Source organism: Stegastes partitus, unplaced genomic scaffold, assembly GCF_000690725.1.
Source record: "Stegastes partitus isolate 25-593 unplaced genomic scaffold, Stegastes_partitus-1.0.2 Scaffold333, whole genome shotgun sequence".
In the NCBI taxonomy this organism is placed as follows: domain Eukaryota; kingdom Metazoa; phylum Chordata; class Actinopteri; family Pomacentridae; genus Stegastes; species Stegastes partitus.
In genome coordinates, this window is record NW_007578064.1 from 593,379 (window position 1) to 611,758 (window position 18,380).

Below are 18,380 nucleotides of genomic sequence, written 5' to 3' on the forward strand. Positions count from 1 at the left end.
GCTGTGTGTGCAAAATGCAGTACGAATGCCGTGCACTACTCACACCGGAGTGCCTCACAGTGCAGCATATGAGCCCATATCTGCAGGTTTGCTCAGAATATGTATCAGTAGATCCAAAGGAAATGCTGCATGACAGGTGTGACAAGTTACTGAAATCATCCCTTTCATAAAAGATTAGGTGTGATATGTTTAATGCATTGAGGCATTTTTTCTGGGAGCTGTGTGTTACTTTGTCATGCATGATTCAGGCAGGGATGCAAATCTGACCTTTACAAATACAGAAGAAAAATACACACTGCATATAAGACGCCCTATAAACACCAAACTGTGAATGCGACTGCATGGTGGCAGCAAATGAATCGGTCACGTTGTCGTCAAGTTGCTGACATGTTGGGATGTGTGGAGACACTCACAAACAAATCTGATTTGGTCACATCATTGTCGAGTTTAGCCTCTTCGGAAAGTGGCTTGTTGCAGATGAACATTTGACATTATCGGACTTGTTTCAGCTGCAAACAGAAGCCAAACACATTATGCATGAAGAGTCGTTCCAGGAACACAACACCACATTGCGACATTGAGAGAAGAGCGAATAATGTTGTTATAACTTAATGCTGAACTTCTTTAAAAGTGATACTATTTGTTTTACCAGTGAGGAGGAGATCGAGGCACTTCTTGGTTCGTTTTGTTTTTTTAATTCCCATTTCAGTTGAATACTTCTCATAGCCAGATGGTAACAATGACTTGAAAGGAGTTGACAATAATGCATCATGTTGTCTTGTAGAACTGTCGGCTAACGAGCGGCACTCGTGGAGCGATTACAAGCTTCATCACACTTTTATGACTAAAAGTCTAGATAACATAGTCACTTTCAACACAAGCGAGGACAAAATTAACAAGCTGTGCACTAATGACGTCCTTGTATAAAAGTATGAGGATCAAACCTGCAAAAATCTGAGGAACAAGAAGGAAGGAATGAAAGAAGGTCATAGCAGGCATTGGCCTTAAGGTGTGCATGAAAACAAAAGAGAACACAGTGACAACTCAGCTGTTTGCATGAATGGCAATGTAATGTTTAATTTATTTTCATTCTTGACAATGGAATAAATGAGACGTCTGGAACGGTTGCTCAAAAAGTTGCTATGTGAACATTTGATTCCATGACAACTTTGCAAATTTCATTTGCTGAGCAAAATCCTGTGAGGAAAACTCCAGAACATAACACCAAACATATTAAGCTCCACAAAATTTATGGCAGGGCTACTGTATTTGATTGCATTTGATTGTGCAGTTTATCTAACGCACAGTGTGGCAAGTTTCAGTTGTGAAATTTGGAAAACACAGACATTCCTCATAGAAGTATTTCCTGTCCCCCGGAGGAATTAGAATCCATTATCTTGTTGTTTTGATACGCAGTTCTCGCTCTCATATTTGGTCTGTCCTAACAAAACCCTGACCCCCGTGATGGGACTTCCTCTTGGTATGGGCTGTTTGTTCAGGCTGTTCACACAAAATCACCCCATTCCAGCTCTCTGTGCCACATTATGTTGTTTCGTCAAAGTGCTGCAGTATGTGGTGGCACATACTCGACTTTGGCTGTGTTTATGTTAATGTGTTTGTATTTTTGTGAAAGACAGACATATCAACGACTTGTAATGTGGAAGAGAGAAGCCAAATGATGCATTGAATTGTCAAAAACACCAGATATACTTTACTTTTTCTGTCGAGAAGTCTCACTCTTTCGTACCAGTTTTTCATAAGCTTGCCCTGTGTGTTGTTTGTTTCCGCATATTTTCATGCAGCTGCTATTTAAGTAGCATAAATGAAGTTGTATGTTCCTCAGGGGGGTATAAGCAGTAATGCACAATGTCCACCAGGAGCCTCTTTTACAGTCCTGGCTTCATGTTCTTGTTATTGGTAATGAAAAGGACATACTGCAGCACATTCCCTACAGCAGCAATGGCTGTCAAAGTCATCGAGTTGAATACATATAAATGATTTAAAACCATTTCTTGCAACAAACAAATATGCAATTGTGATTAGCAGAAATGCGCTAGAGGATGTTTCCCAAGTGAATCCAAACAGTGTGAGATTCTGAGTGGAGCACATAAAAAATACCCCCAAGGGGGTGTACAGAACAAAACCCAGCAGACACACACTGTATCGCTGAGATATGGAATATACGCAGCACTCAGGATGCCAAGACAACTATGGTTACAAGAAAGTAAAGCAGGAGGAGAGTGGAGGGACAAGTTAACACGACTAGCAACACGTAGGAGGAGAGAGGGTTGGTGAGCAGTCAGAACAGCTCGTCAGGATGTGCAGCAATAGTAAGAGTCAGATTACACTGATCACCTGACAAGACGTGCAGCGTCACTGCTCTTCCTGATCCGAGACAAACCCCAGCACAAACAGTTTAGAAAGCGCTTTCTTAACGGCACATTTTCTGATGATATCTAAAGTAGCAGGCTTTTTGGTAATTTCCCTTGAATCTCGCAGATTCCTTCTCATTCAGCGCGTGAGCTCTGCAAACATGCCGACGCCCGATCAAAAGAACACGTGCCAAGATAATGTATGAGTATCCCGAGAGAAGGGAACGATTTTGTCGACTGCACACGGATCAAGTTGCAACATGATAAGAGCAAATCCATTACATATGTAAATACTTTGCTCTGGGCAGCAGCGTGGTATGTCTGATCGTCGATAAGCAGAAGATCTGTAGGGAGAGCCTTAAAAACCCCCAAGACAAATATTTCCCCCTACAACAAGCTACATTTACTTTACCAGTAAACCTATGTAAAGCAGCAAGCGTCCTGCAGCTGCAAGCTTGCAACCTAATTGAGGAAACAGATCAAGTGAAGTGAAGCAGGACTGATTAGATCTTCCAGCATTCTCAGTGGCGAGACGTCATTGAATACACAAAAGTCCTGCGGGAGTGGAAGCCATGGGTGTAATGCCGCCGATGCTGAAAATGGGGGGAAAAAACACGAGGAAACACCTTTTTCCAGGGTTTGAAGTTGCCAGTCATTATCAAATGACGGCTGCATATTGCAAATGGCCTTTGGCTTACATTTCTGGCATGACAGTGGGGCCATTACAGTTTGTACCGACTCCGCAGTGATGAAGTTAAAAGTGGTCAAACTCCGGGGAGATGTGATGAATGCACGCAGATTGTGACGGTTGTTAAGCCTGTGATGAAAACTCTGACCTGTCATCATCTACCGCACCTGTTTTATCCCTCTCCAACATCCACTGGCATCTTTGTTAAAGCTGTGATCACAATGTAGCCCAAGTGGTGCCTATGGGCAGGCTGCGAAAACGATAATTAGCTCAACGTAACTTCCAAGAAATGTCCCCTCGCTGGTCGCTCTTTCCTCATCCTTTCCTCTTGTGCAGCAGACAGTTTACTTGACTGACTTGTGCAGTGCGTAATCACAAGTTTATGGTGACACCGATGACAAAATGACAACACTAATTTGCTCACCCCAGCTGCACCCTCCCCGTCCCGTTTTAGTCACAGCCAGTAGTTCATGGCGAGGTCATGCCACGAGGGAGTGTTTGTGCTTAAATTACAATTATTACTTGTGTTTAATCAGAGTTTTTTGTCTGAGGCGCTTTGCCGCCACAGTCTGCATGTAGCATGTGCGAAAGCTTAATTAAGCTTTTACTGAATGCATACATCTTTATTAATAGTTTGGACTATTTCTGGGGCGGTTTTTGTATTATTCATTCTAATTTGGAAGATTTATATTCTGTATGTAATCTCTAAAAAAAAAAAGAACATTAAAACACCCTCTTGGTCCTGCAAAAAGGCAAAGTTTTCTTATACATTAGTTAGACTTTCCCCAAGAACAAACGTGTTGACAAAGACTCAAAGCACTCCACCCTAATTTGACCAGCTGGCTTACAAGGAGACATGGCTCAAAGAAATGACTTTGGACCTCCATTCTTCGCCGTAGAAGGTTTATGCGAGGCTAATTGAATTTAGTGGAAAGAGAGAATAGGGACTAGTCTGTGAGAAGACTTTGCCAAAAAGCCCACCTCCAGACTTGAGGTCTAATTTCTGCAGAGCCCACTGTGTAGACATTCTGTGGCACAATATCAAGGCCACAGGTAATTCATCTTCTGGCTCTAGCTCTGCTTTGCAACCTAATTAAATGAATAAAGATGTGAAGAAATCTTCATTTCCGTAGGGATAAACACATTGCTGCACGGAAAAGGTAAGAGGAAAGACCAGCTTTGTAAAGCAAGAATAGAGGCAGATGAGAAAACCACGGGCTGGGAGATAGAGAATGGCTGAGGACTTCGAAATAGTGAAGAGAGGAGGAAAAAAAAGCAGCATTCTGATTTACATGCAGCTGCAGTTGCTGGCTCATTTGTTTTGATAATAACTCATCCTGCACACAGAGCTGACTCCACCATATATATCTGAGTTAACAAACATTTCAGTTCTTGTGTTAACACTCCACATCGAAAGCAAAGGGCGTTATACGAGACCAGGAGGCAACTTGTGCCGTCGACACAAGACACACTTGAGTGCACCGGCTGACAGTTTAAATGCTGCCGGCCTCACCGCTGAAAACATCTGGCGTGTCTTTGGTGTCTCCTGCAAAAATAAGCGCTCTTTCTTACAACTTCGTTCCCTCACTTTCCTCACTCATCAATTTTAAGGAGTATGCAAATGGACGATTTCTCCAGCCTCCCTGGGAGTCTTCATGGTTGCAACAACAGGGCAATAAATTCTCATTAAGGCTTTCCTTCCTTGAAAGGCAGAAATTGAAGTTGGGATATTCGTGTTTGTAGTCCCAGGCAATTGGAACAAATGGGGAGATCTTGTGTAGGGAAGATAGGCTTCCAGCATTAATCGGGTCCCCACAAAATCCCCCAGTCACCCCCCCAGCCCCTCCGCTGGCTCCATGGGGAGTGTCAATGATGAAGTCAGCCACGGGGAGCGACGGCCCTGCGCCACTGTGCTCAGCCTCTCTCCCCTCTGACAGGCCCATATTTCACCAGACTCATTCTCCAACCTCCACTGTCACTGTTTCCTGCGCTGTCAGGGGGATGACTCCCATCATCAGATCGGTGATTTCACAGCCTGGTGGCAGCAGCTCTCCCTCCCTGTAGCTGACTAACGTGGCCCGGCTCCAGACAGCTGGGTGACCCCTCCTTAGTCGCTGGCTTTGATTCCTCTCATCATACACATGTAAAGATGATCTAGGGTGGGACCTTTTGCTGGATGATGCCAATAGCTTTGGGGAGCTGCTGATTTGTTTATTTTATCGGGTTTTTGTCAAAACAAAAATCAAAGTACAGCTGGGACTGCACCCTTGGTGTGTTTCCAAAGCCGGACAATGTCATCAGTCACTTTGCCGTTAAAGGGCTAGTCTGACATTTTGGAAATATTGCATTTGTGCCGAAAGATAGATGAGAAGATTAATGCCGCTCTTTTATCTGTCTGATGTCGCAGCCACCCACCGCTCTTTGAAAGACGCTCCCAACCTCTTTTGCCTACTCATGCGTTGGCTCCAGAGCTGATGGCGTGCACACGTTGTTGTAATGGGGAGTTTGTTTGCTGTCAGACGGAGCGAGATGTTCGACTCGCCCTATCCTTTGTATCGAGTCGACATGCTTCACAACTGTCTCATCAGCGCTCCTGTCACCTCGGGCTGCAGCTGGTTTCATCGGTTTGTGGTTTGGTGTCCTCTTGGCATTCTTGGCCAACCAGCTTTGTTCCACTTTCAGCTTCATGGTATTCGGTTCCTTTTTTTTTCAGACAAACACAATAAATGGACAACAAACAGTTCTCTGAGAAAAGGAGAAGATACCGTTTGTACTTTGGTTGTTGCTGCAGAGCTTTTTTCTCAGTAATCACTCGCTCACATGCTTTTGCCGTGATGCACTTCTCTTCATGTCATACTCTCATGATGCCAAACTTCCCCAGTTTGACACAGTTAACAGTGAGCTGGCTTAGCTTAGCAAGGGGAAACAGCTTGTCCCCCTTTGTCCAAAGGTAACAAATCCAGACTGTTTTTCATTTGGGAGCAGATACTTAGTAGTCCGACTGTAGATTACAGTTTGCCATTGGAAGTTTCTGCAATTTTCTCCTCTCCTTCCGCTGTCTGCTTGTTGCTTTTTATTCCTTCACTTTGGTTTTGCAAAGGATTTCGATGGTGCAGAAAGGCTGCCTTGACAGATTTTTTCAGCGAATTAGTCACTTTAGACAGTCATACATTGTCATACATCATTTTCATATCCATCACTTCGCTCTGCCAATGCATTTTTGTTGGTTTAAAGAAATACAAACAAGCCAGAGTGGCTTTTCCCTCTATAGCAGAATAATACTGGGGTGCAGCCAGACCATTCTGCAGCTGGCTTAGTTACTTAGTAACCAGCTGACCGGCTGCTAGCAATGGAAACATTTAGCAGTCAGATGTAACAAGCAAATGTATTTCTCAAAATCTTTTTTTTTTTAAAGTAAACAAATGTGAATATTGTGTGTTTAAATGTAATCATGCATTTAACATAGTCAGCAGAAATATCTGTGACTAAACGCTACCATGAGTTATGTTGATATATAGCCCAAATATTTTGTACAGTAAATCACCATTCAAAGCAAACTACACGACAAACTTTACATTTTTGTGATTTTAAAGCTGTGAAGGGCAATCATCAGCATCTTTTCTACATTCAACTTTTCAACTTTCCTCCCTATTTTCCCTCAAAGAAATTTCCTATGATTCCTATTTCAAGCCGTCACAACCTTTGATGATCTCAGCGAAATCCTTTGATTTTAGTCGCTGTAATGTGACTAATGATATCTTGCAGAGGCATCAGTTATTGCACAAAGCCAGAGGGTTTCTACTGGGGTCACCGGCTCCGAGGGCAGACATTAACAGTAACCACTTTACACAGATGCAAATGGGCGATTTTGCTAATAATTATCAACGTAATTACTATCTTCTAGTTTTTGCTTTTTATTCATTTTTTTTTGGTCATTAACAACCCGGTTTGCAGACTGCAGAGGCACATTCACTGTGGCAGGTTCAGACGACTCACACCCACGCACTGACTGCTGACTCTTTCCTTAGGTCATTTAGTAAACACTGGTTTTGAATTCTGACCGTGAGCTACGTTTCACTCTAGCTAGGCTTATTTCTGGACTGGGCTCAGTTCTGTTACATGTTACCCACAGGATGTCTGGGCAGGTCTGTGACCCTCAGAGAACAGTTATAGGAAATGTGCTGGGTGTTGGGACCCCTGCTCCATGTGATACACAAACATAAAAAGCATGCTTGTGTGTTCGCATGACTCCATGTCTGTACACCTTTGTCCAAACCTGTGTGTGTGTGTGTGTGTGTGTGTGTGTGTGTTTTAACAGCATGAAAGGGCACTCTATCTCCATCTTTCCTGAGAAATAAACACAAAGGCCCACTGTGCTCCGTCAACTTTAGGTCACACTGTGGCCTTTATGTGCACCTTACGTTGTTCCTTACGACAACTCCTCAGATCTCTGCTGTTGGTATGACCGACCACGAGGAAGAGGAAATCAGGAGAGCTTTGGTGTAAGCGCAGTAATAATAATAAGAAGAAGAAGAAGAAGAAGTAAAAGTAGAAGAAGAGGAACATGAAGAACAAGAGAAAGAGGAAGAAGAGGTTGCACTTATTTAGCACCGTTCCAAAGGAGCAGCATCAGCTTCACAAAAAGTCAGGATTCTCTACATCAAAACTAAAATTTGTAATAAAGCTGAAGCACTCAAACAATTTCAAAATCCACCACATTGTCCTCTATAGAGGACCAAAAGCTGCCATAGTTTTACACAGGCCCACAACTTTACTGGTTTGGGTAATCTCCAGATATAGCAGAAATTTATTTTCTGTGGAAAAGCTCTAAGAATTTACAGGAGGTTAACCGACCCAAACAGCCCCACAGACCCAGTCAGAGACTGGCTGTTGGAGCATTTATCAGCTAAACATCCAGATATTTCCCAGTTAGCGGAGTTGGAACGTTAAAAGGAGAGTGAATGCTGGATTTACATAATCAGGTAGATGGAAACAGGGCTTCAAATTAATCTTGTTTTTTTCTCTGCCGGATGTGTAACAAGCAGGTTGAAAGGTGATAACATGGCAGCGATGTGTTTACGTCTTGTTTCTGCATATGTAAATGACTCTAATGCACGATTGCAGCAAACCTTTTCTACGTAAATACAGCGTGTTGGGAAACATAGTGGAATACAAGGACCGAGTGTGACGAGACCAAATGCTCCCTTCGTTTTCTTTCACAACAGTGTCACAAACAGCGACTGCAGCATAGGGGCTATACGGGATCCTGCTAAAGATTACCTCGGCTTCTGTGGGAATCACAAACTCTGGCCCTGTTGCTGTGACACGGCTTTAGTGCACCGTAGCTCGCTGTTAAGTCGAGTTAAGATACAGTTTGCAATCAGGTCAGATCTGTGTTGTTTTTTTTTTACTAGGCAGAATAAAATAATGAGAAGCTGCAGCTGGATGTGTTTTTTTTTCCCACCACTGTTTTACATGTGGGCAGAATAGAATTTACAAAAGTGCTACATCTGTTCAGCTTTGATTTGTTATGAATCAATGACTATATTCCGTAGCTGACAACCGGTCCTGTTTACTTGAAGGCGCAAGTCTGTGCTGTCACTACTTGTCACAAGAGATTTCAATGCGTATGGCAATTACAGTGTTTGTTGGTGGCTGCCGGTGGGTCCTCTGGGCATCTATATCGCTGTATAATTTCATCCCCCCCTACTCCACAGAGTAATTCTATCACTCCTACAACCCAGGGAGAGGCAGACAGTAGGGACAAGAACATCCACAGATAAATCCATTTAAAGTGTATTTTGAATCTAATCTATGATGGTCTCCTGCTCACAGGATGTCAAGGGAGAAATTGTGTTTGCTGCATGTACGTTTACAGAAAAAAATACAGCTTTTGGTGTAGGCAAGCACTATCAATCACCCTAACTATCTCAGATTTCTTGTGTTCTTGTACAGACTTTCTGAATACATTACTGGGAGGAAAAACAAAGACCCCGTAGTGCCCCTGGTGGACGGTCGGTGCGACTGTTAGACGAGCACAGAGGGCCAACACTGCCACCTACAGGCCAAGAATGCCCCTCCTGTTTCTAATTTCCCCATTTTAACAGTGTTTAAATGTGGCTGCGGTACCATTTGCTGTGTGTAATGTATTGGAAACAATTTAAAATCACATTTTAATGATTGAGTACAATGTCTTGACTAAATGGGGCAAATATAACAAAACACTCAAACATGAAACAAATAGGCTCTGTGCAAAGCAGCCTCCTTGAGTAACTGCAGAATAATAACATGACAAATGTGTGGAAGCAAAACTTAGCAGCCTGTCTTAATATTTGACTTTAACAAAAAATCATTTTTCATGCATTTAAGTTCTCGATCTCAGGCGAAGTGAAGTATTCTGTACATAAAGTACCTTCGTCCTGTAACAAGTGTTTCTATTGGTGACATAAATGAAAAGATGTGGTGTGTATTTGACAATCATGACACCTTAAATCTGCTGAGGGTTCACGCTGCTTTCTTTGAACAAAAAGACAATTCCTCCCTGAACATGGGGTCAGAGATAAACTAGAAGGAGCTTCATTGGAAACTCCAGCTCGGTAGGAGGAGTGAGTGAGCGACAATGTGCCATTTACCAACCACTGTCCTTGGGATGCTTGTGTGCTTTACACCCCCATGTCCTCCTGCTTAGTACCCAACAGGTGTACATGCCACACTTAGACCGCCACTCTACACGATCTTAGGTGGAGTTGTGTTAACGTGATGCAGCTAAAACAGAGCACACGTGACCAAACAACCCAATGATATAAATGTGAATCTGTGAAGGATGAATGAAGGTAATCTGTACATGTTGGAGCTTTTTTTTTTATTTCATTCTAAAACCATCAGCGCCCCTCTGTGGTCACACAGCCAAACAGCAAGAGGCCGCTTCTCCTCCAAATGTACATTTCACAAAGGAGGACATGCTAAGTTAACATTCAATACAAAACATTCACATTGCTAAACAAACTGAAGCTGACTACACAACACCGATCAGCTGTTAGATTTGCTTTTTCCTTTGTTTCTTTTTTTTTCTTCTGGATTGAATAGAAGCACTGATTAAACTAGTGATGTAAATCTGATGTTTTCAGTGTAAGGAAGACGTGTCAACAGGAAGCGTCAAGTGCATCAAAGAGGCACCGCCGAGTAAGTTCAAACCTGAGATTTTCACTTACTATTTAAATCAGCAGGAAAACTTGCAATAACACCGTGTCTTACTGTAACACAGATGCACTTGCCTTTCGACGTTGCAACATTCTTTCATTTCACAGTGCAATCAGTGATAAACTGCATAGAAATGTGATGAAATTTCTCTGAGGTCATAAAAAGTAGCATCATTTAAAATAAAGTTAGAAAAATCACACAGGATCTTTGGTTCACCTTTGAGTTTAAAACGCTAGAAAAAAAAAAACTAACATCCTAAACAGTTTATCATCACAACAGTAGACTGGTAAAATAATAAGTTTGTGCTAAATATTTTATCTGTCGTTACAATGAAAGTTACTGTACATGAAGAAAAACAGGTTATTTTTGCTTTCTTTTGTAAAAATTGCTAGAACATTAGCACACGGCTCTCACAATGGAGCCACTACAGTAATACTTATTCGAAGCTACTTTCATTTCAAACAGAAAAAAAAATAAATTAAATGATGTATAAATAATAACAATAATGCCATTTAATCGAGGAAGGCAAACCCCTGCTTCCTACTGATTGTCAGAGCTATTTGTTCGTGTAATGTAACAAATATTTATATATTTGTTTTTTATTTCTTTCTCAGAAATCTTTTTAATAATCAGCTCCATCATGGGAGATGGTTAAAATCTGCCGCCTGCTGTTTAAACTTCTTTAGCTTTGGCATTACTGTCATGTCACTGCTTTGACATCTCTCTTCTCGTTACATCTGGTTGTCGTTGTACGGCGGGCTGGAGTACTGGTCCTGCATGGCTCCGGCTGCTGCCCCCATGGCGGCCTGCTGCGCTGCTGCCTGGACGTGAGGGTTCTTCCAGGCTCCTGTGGTCCACTCCTCCTGAGCTTTGGTCATGCTGGCGCCACTGCCGCGGTAGAAATTATGGATCTGCAGGCGAGGTGGGATCACAAGTCTTTATCAGCAAGGTAAGCGGTTTTAATTACTCACACACACATAGATTATTAGATACAATATTTCCTACTCATTTCGTCTTTATATTAATTTGTGGGGCATTTTTGGTTACCTCAAAGGATTTAATCATTTTAGTGATGAACCTAACAATGGTGCTTTGTTAACACAAGCAAAAACGAATCAATCTCAAATCCTGCAGTACAAACACCCTGGTAGCTCCAGAAAATAATAGAACATTGATTCGACTTGTTTAATAAATTATGTTTAATGAGAAACATAGCTCGTACTCGACAACGTCTGCTTTACTCCAATGTAGAAATGCATTAGATAAATACGTACCCTGGTGAGGGCAATGAAGGACAGTGAGGCCACGGCAGTGAACATGACAGTGGGGACCAGCATGATGAGCGCAATCAAAATATTATAGCTGAAGAAGGAGATGGTCGCCAACCAACCACTGAAAAAGACAGAAATGACTGTTAACACAATGTGATTTTAGAAAAAAATAATCATCTGAAACTCTGAGCACAGCAGGAGCCGTAATTGTGCGTAATGGGTTATCAGGTGTTCTTCCACATGATACCACCACCGAACATCTGGATGTTAAATGGCAACGATTCTGAAGACTTTAAAATGCCGTGAGATAAAGTTTAAAGGTTTTATAGCTCATACATGAGGATATCCAACCGCACATGGTGACATTTATAAACTTTATGGAGACTGTCATAATATTAATTTCTGATCATCAGCCTGAGTCAGGTGACATTTTGAGGATCGCTTTAACGGCCTCTCAAAATCTAATAACAGGACAATCATAAAAGTTATACGAGGGCAATATCTGATGGTCCATCACTGTCGCGTTAATGAAAGCGGTGAACAAGGTCTTTAAAATATACATTTATTCTCAAGCGATGTATTGTTTGAGCTCGAAATGTTTCAGGGGCTCAAATGTAAGACTTTGTAGTATCATTAACACAACCTCTGATTTTTACTGTTAGCTTTTGTTGCACAAGAAAAAACAAATCACTCAGAAATGTCCATGAACTGCATCGTGCTGGGATCTCCAACTCCTACTGTCCTGCAGGTTTTAGATGTTTCCATACTGCAACACACCTGACTCAAATTCATGGAACAGCTTGTTGTCAAGTTCTACACAAGTTTGTTAATGTCAGGTGTGTTGCAGTAATGGAAACGTGTCAAACCTGCAGGACAGTAGTTCACGAGGACTGGAGTTGGACATCCCTGGTATAGTGTATGCAACTTTTACTCATGACTTTAAATCAAGTAGTGTCTGATTGTAAGGGTGAGTTGAAATATTTTTTAGGTTGACACCCACAATAAAAGTCCCGCGTTTGAGCAACATCAACAAGAAATATGAACAGAACTCAGCAGGTGATGTTTTCTGGGCCACATGTGGTTGCATGTCACAATGCAAGGCGAGACTTATCGAAGACTTTCTGGTATGAAATGCTTGATTACAAAAATGTTTTCATAGGTGCGGGTATGACAAGTTGAACTACAAAGGCAGAGGTGTTGCTGGACGGCCTAATCCAAGTAGAACAGCTCTGGAGTAACAAAAGTTCTAACAGTCACATAGATTGAAAAAAAAAAAAAAAAGACTTAATCAGTTCTTTGCATGAAAGATTGATGCATGCAAAAGAATCTGATTGGACTCTGATGATTGTGAAAGAGAATTATTGCTCCACTCGTTTCCAATCTGCTTCTTACCATACTCCCCATCCCGGGATGCCGATGCTCTGGATGATGCTGATGCCAACTTGGGCCATGAATACAAAGAAGAACAGCATGAAGTTGAAGGAGCTGTCACTCCTAAGAAAAACAGGAAAAAAAACAGCAATAAGCATTTTCATCTGCTTTCTAAATGTATCCCTCTCCCACCGTGTGCTGCTCCTACCTATACAGGCTACGCTTCCTTTCATGTTATATGCATCTACACTTTGCATTGCATTTTGCATCTGCTGCTGTAGACAACATGCTGGCCTCCCCTGACCTAGCAAAGCGCTCAGGAAACACACCTAGGCTCAGAAGATAAAGGATAATTTATGCAAAGGTTTCTCTCGGCGGTTCAGTCTGCGTCTACATGGCACCACTTTATAGTGTGTCACCTCGCAAGACAATATCTCCAAGTCAGCAGAGGATTCAAAAATTACGCTGCCCTTCAGCGAAAGCACGGAGAGGATGTTCTGGGTGCCCTTCTATCTCCAGAGGGACTGGTGGCACATTTATCCCTGCTGTCACTCAACGTTCTCACAGAACAGAGGGCAAACGAGCTTAAAGCAAAATCAGCAATTGACCATTGACCTGGATGAGCAAATTGTCTGGTTAGCATTTATAAGCCAAAGGTAATAATGGGTTTGCGGCACATTATAGTGGATTTGAGAGCAGATACGTGTCTGTTAGCCTGTTTATCTATAAGTGGAAGCTGAATGATGATACAGTAAAAATATTAAATATTGTTAAACATGTAGAAATGAGCATATAGCTGTGGACAGCTACTTATGTCATTTATTGAATGTTGCAGACTGGAGAGGGTGATCATGATGTAGATACATCATTGGCCCATTTTTTTTCCTCAGAGGAGGTGGGGATTAAAGATGTGAGGGTCAAACTTGTCATAAGTGGCAATAAAAAGAAAAGTCATCTCATGTGCCAGATTGGACTTCAAGCACTGAAGTCAAATCCAATAATAACAATAATNTGGACTTCAAGCACTGAAGTCAAATCCAATAATAACAATAATAACCGCAATAGAAACACAAAAACAGCATTTAAATGTACCCATTAGTGTCTTGTATTTTAAAATGCTGCTCTGTGCTGCTTAGATATTATGACATCAACTATAAAATTTCAAATCATAAGTTACCTTCTGCTGAAAACAAATCTGCATGTCAGTGCTCGGACCTACTTGAAGGCTTTGTAGATGGGCCTGAACCAGCAGACGTAGGAGCAGGGAGTGAACATGATGAGCCAGATGATGGCCAGTCCAAAGTTGGTCACTCCACCTCCACCGAACATCCAAGCAAAGCAGCCAATGAGATTCACAGCAAGTGTAGCGCTGTTCACTGTAAAATCAGCACAGGGATATTTTTGGCATTGGAGCCAAAGGAAGAAAAAAAATCTACTTGATACATGCACATGCATATGGTGGTAAGAGTTTGGAGAGAAAAAAAGAGAAAGAGGTGGCTGTGAGAACAGCTGGCATTAACATAATATGACTCAAAAGATGGTTTGTGTTCCCTGAATAGCTTTTTAACTGGAGTCGTTTTCTATTAACTACACTTGTTTCTAATTGGGGCTCGGCGCTCTCGTCCCATCTTATGTCTTTAAACTATGAAAGAAGGCCAGTCGCTTTCAAATGTTCGTCTATAGGGAAATTCTGAAGCGCTTTGCAAGAAAATTGTGAAGCCAGACACAGCTGGAACATGAAAGCTATTTAGTAAACACTTTCCCACATGCATAGCAGAAAAAAAAATAAAGAAAGAAATTCAGTTGGCTTCAAATGATTTTGGTAAATGAAATGAGAAAAAAATAAAAGAAGACGTACAAACTGAAAATCACTTAACTACAAAAAGCAACGTGGAAGAGAATAAGAGCACACTGAAGCAGATCGAGACTTTAAATACCTGCTTATGTTTATCGTATAATAAAAAGAAGACACCTGCAGAAAGAAAAGAGGTTAGCAGCAGTTATAGATAGTTCAGACTGAGAGATGAACATTTGTGGTAATTATTCCACTTGGAGATCATCTTCAGAAATACAGTCAGCACTGGGCAGGTTGGTGGAGTAGAGATGCTCTTCTGAACTTTCTTTCTTTGGACAAAATCAGTTCCAACCTTGCATGAGTGCACCAGCATCACCTTAACATTATTTCCATGGTGCTCTTTTGCTCATGTTTGCTCATTTTTTGCACATGCATCAGTGTTGCATTAATTTTTTTCTTTGCTCTTCTTCCTGCCCTCTATGCTGCAGGAAGCCATCAGAGCAGAGCGATTCACAAACACCATTGTACTGCGTGTTTATGGTGTAATAAACTTTGATGAAACTGCTTCTGGCAAAGATTGTTTAACACAATTTCAGTGTTAACTGCTCTGCTCAAACCAAGGCCATCTGGTCAGCGCTATGAGTCATTAGCAAATAAACCAGTCAGGATATCACAGCCACAGCCAATAAAAAAGATCTTTTAGACCAAAAGGAGCCTTGTAAACCGCTGCCCTACTGTTACATAGTTCTTATCTCAAACGGATCAGAGAGGAGAAGACGCTTTATGGGACTTGTAGAAAAATTTCAAGGATATTTTTTTCTCAGCTGCTGTTCTTTTGCAGGGTCAGACAGCTTGTGCAGTAAAAATGTGTTTCATATTTGAACTCCGAGGTTTCTGTGTGGCTTCGCTGTAACGGCAAATAAGTTACACATTCAGTACAGCTTTGCTTTGAGCCACTCACACATCCACAGGTGGTACATCTTCTTGCACATGCTGCGGTGCTGTTCAGGGATCTCCTCGAAGTCTTGATAGAAACACGGCTTGAGAGGAATGAAGCCTGGCAACGGGGGGAAATTGGGCTCTGCAACAAAAAGTTTAACACCAGGTAGACATGTCAATATGACTTCAATATGTCTTGTTTTTTTTTTTAGTATATGACTATTTGATTACTGACCAGCCATGTGGGTGCAGTGTAGCTTTGTAGATTTCCTCCTTAAGTCTCTTCAGTCTGTCAAATAAGGAGAAACTTGAGGTTAGTAGAGCCTGCAGCTTACATATAAGGAGTGGATCTCACCACAGCACCGCCAAACTGACATTATTTACGGGAGGAAGGTGTTAAACAGAGACTGTTATAAGCCCAGCGTCGCCGTCCAGACGTTGCACCGGGGGATTTAACGTGTGAGCCCTCCGGCCACGTCTCACTGCTGCTGCTGATAAGACTCCCAACGACTCAAATCCTTCCGATTTCCCGTGAAGGAAACACTAAGGGACTCCCGGGCGATCGCGGCGCACACGCTGATGGCAATCACATGCAAAGTGGATGAAACGCACATATTCGCCACGCATGTGTGAGGACAGTTTGGTTGTCTGGAAGCCGGCCAGGAATTACGGATCCCACGGGAAACATAATCTGCTTACCTCCTCCTCCTCCAGAGAGCAGCCGCTCCTCCGCTCCAAGTGCTCTCCAACGGGACCTTCACCTGGACGCTGAGCTGCCCGTCGATAATATTCAGTCGCTATCTGCCAGCAAACCGTCACACTGTTGGAATATCCGACTTTCTTCAGCTCAGTGGAACTACAGCGATAAATCCTGGTGATCCTGACCCCCTCGACCAATCACAGCGCTCCAATCTGCTGTCACTTTGATTCAGACCAATAGGCGGATTACTCTAATCCTTGACGTTGTGTTGTTGACCCAATCACTGTTTGGCTCTCTGTCCATGGTGCTGAACATGGAGCCGAGGAGGGAAATAAACACAGCAATAAACCAGCAGCCTCATTCTAATGTGATGAGCAGCTTGCAAACATTCATGATAAACCTGATGCTCAGATGATCAGAATCTCGTGCTGTTGGATTGTCAGTTCAATATCCGGGAAAAAAAACATGCATGGTTCAGTGAAGGAGTAGTCCAGGAGGGAGTTCCTTTATATTGTGCAAATTCAGCTGCACTGCACCCCCACAGGAGTACAGCATCATCAGTCAGGTCAGAGCACAAACCTGAACGTGTGGTTGGAGTTTGTTGCTGACCTAAATACTAACCTGACTCCGGCTCTCCAGCTGGGGCTGCTGTTTCACCGCAACCACAGACTCTGGAGGAAAACTGTACCAGTGTGTGATACCTTGGCTGTCAACATACCTTCATTTCACATATTGGATGTTGTGATTTAGATTTCACATTCCACAGAAACTTGGAGAAGCTTTTTGAAAAGATCATTTATTACAGATTATGATAATGCATATTAAATATATAGGGAGAATCCTCAGCAGTATTTAGAGCCTTGATTTTAGTAAAAGTATGCATTTTTGGGGGGCGAGAGGGATTTTAGCCGTTATTATAGTTGAAAGTGGAGAGAGCGTGGAAATATGGGGGGAAGGACCTGCAGTAGATGGTCATAGGCCAGACTGGAACCCACGACTCCAGCCCCTGTTCACGGGTCGCCTGCCCAACCTGTTGAGCTATCTGCCCCAAAGTATGCAATTCTAAGTATTTAAAGTCCTGTTCATGTGTGAAGGTCATACCAAAAGCTGGCCTTAAGTCTCAAAATCATTCAGCAGCAACTTGTCCCCTCTGATCAATACATTATTGGCAGCCACCACATTAAAGCCACTGACAGGTGAAGTGCACATCATTGATCAGCTCATCACAATGAAGTTCCATCCTGGCATTCATGTGGATGTTACTCCGACACATCCTGGACGTTGTCGCAGACCAAACAGTCTGCTCCCTTGTGGCAGCAGCACTCCCTCTGCTGCAGCAGTTTTCTCCCCGCAGGACAACGCGTCCCGCTGCAAACAGCTCAGGAGCTCGACAAAGAGCACAAGGTGTTGACCCAGCCTCAAATCTCCCCAGATTACAGTCATATCGAGCAATCATGGGATAAACTGCGATCCGCAGAGGCCCCACTCTGCAAACCACAGGACCCAAAGGATCTGCTGCCAACGTCCCGGTGTCAGCCACAGATATCCCCCAGAGGTCTGGTGTCTTTGGGTCGGAGCTGTTTTGGCAGCACAAGAGGGACCTAGACAATATTTTTTTAAAAAGGTGGTTTTAATGTTGTGGTACATTGATGTGTCGCCAGCATTTAACAGATGGAGCTAGTTCTAGCTAATTTTTATTGGTCCCCAATATCAATACAGGCCCCTCCAATGCATCACCAGACATATCAGAACACCTATATGTTTATAGAGTGTGATTTTGTTGGATATTTTTTAATACTTCAACTTAGATGAAAGGTCACTTTTTAGTGAAGCTGTTGACGACCAATGATTTTTGCGACAACAGGCTACAGTTAGAGGCTGCTGCAAAAAAACAACAGATTTTAACTGTAACAATGGATTTTTTTTAATGGCGTGATCACAAATCTGAGAAAATCAGATCAAAAATGTTAAAAATCTGGGGTGCCGCTATAGTTCACCTGGTTGAGCTGGCTTCCCATGTGCAGGGCTACAGTCCCAATGTGGA

At 42.5% G+C, this 18,380-nt stretch overlaps 1 protein-coding gene across 1 annotated transcript; it reads right to left on the minus strand.

Annotated features, from left to right (window-relative positions):
* Positions 1–10,991: 10,991 nt before the first annotated feature.
* Positions 10,992–15,878, minus strand: scamp5b (secretory carrier membrane protein 5b). The gene is made up of 6 exons (XM_008283939.1): positions 15,872–15,878; positions 15,659–15,820; positions 14,122–14,278; positions 12,924–13,025; positions 11,535–11,652; positions 10,992–11,171 (listed from the first exon to the last, which is right to left on the minus strand). The coding sequence occupies exons 1-6, from the start codon at positions 15,876–15,878 to the stop codon at positions 10,992–10,994; spliced, it is 726 nt and encodes a 241-aa protein (XP_008282161.1).
* Positions 15,879–18,380: the final 2,502 nt, after the last annotated feature.

Bases quoted from the DNA above. Each gene is read 5' to 3' on its own strand.
- scamp5b (XM_008283939.1), bottom strand. The intron at 11,653-12,923 runs GTAAGAAGCAGA...TGTCTTTTTCAG, and splicing joins ATCCCGGGATGGGGAGTATG to TGGTTGGTTGGCGACCATCT. The intron at 11,172-11,534 runs GTACGTATTTAT...CCTCGCCTGCAG, and splicing joins CCTTCATTGCCCTCACCAGG to ATCCATAATTTCTACCGCGG.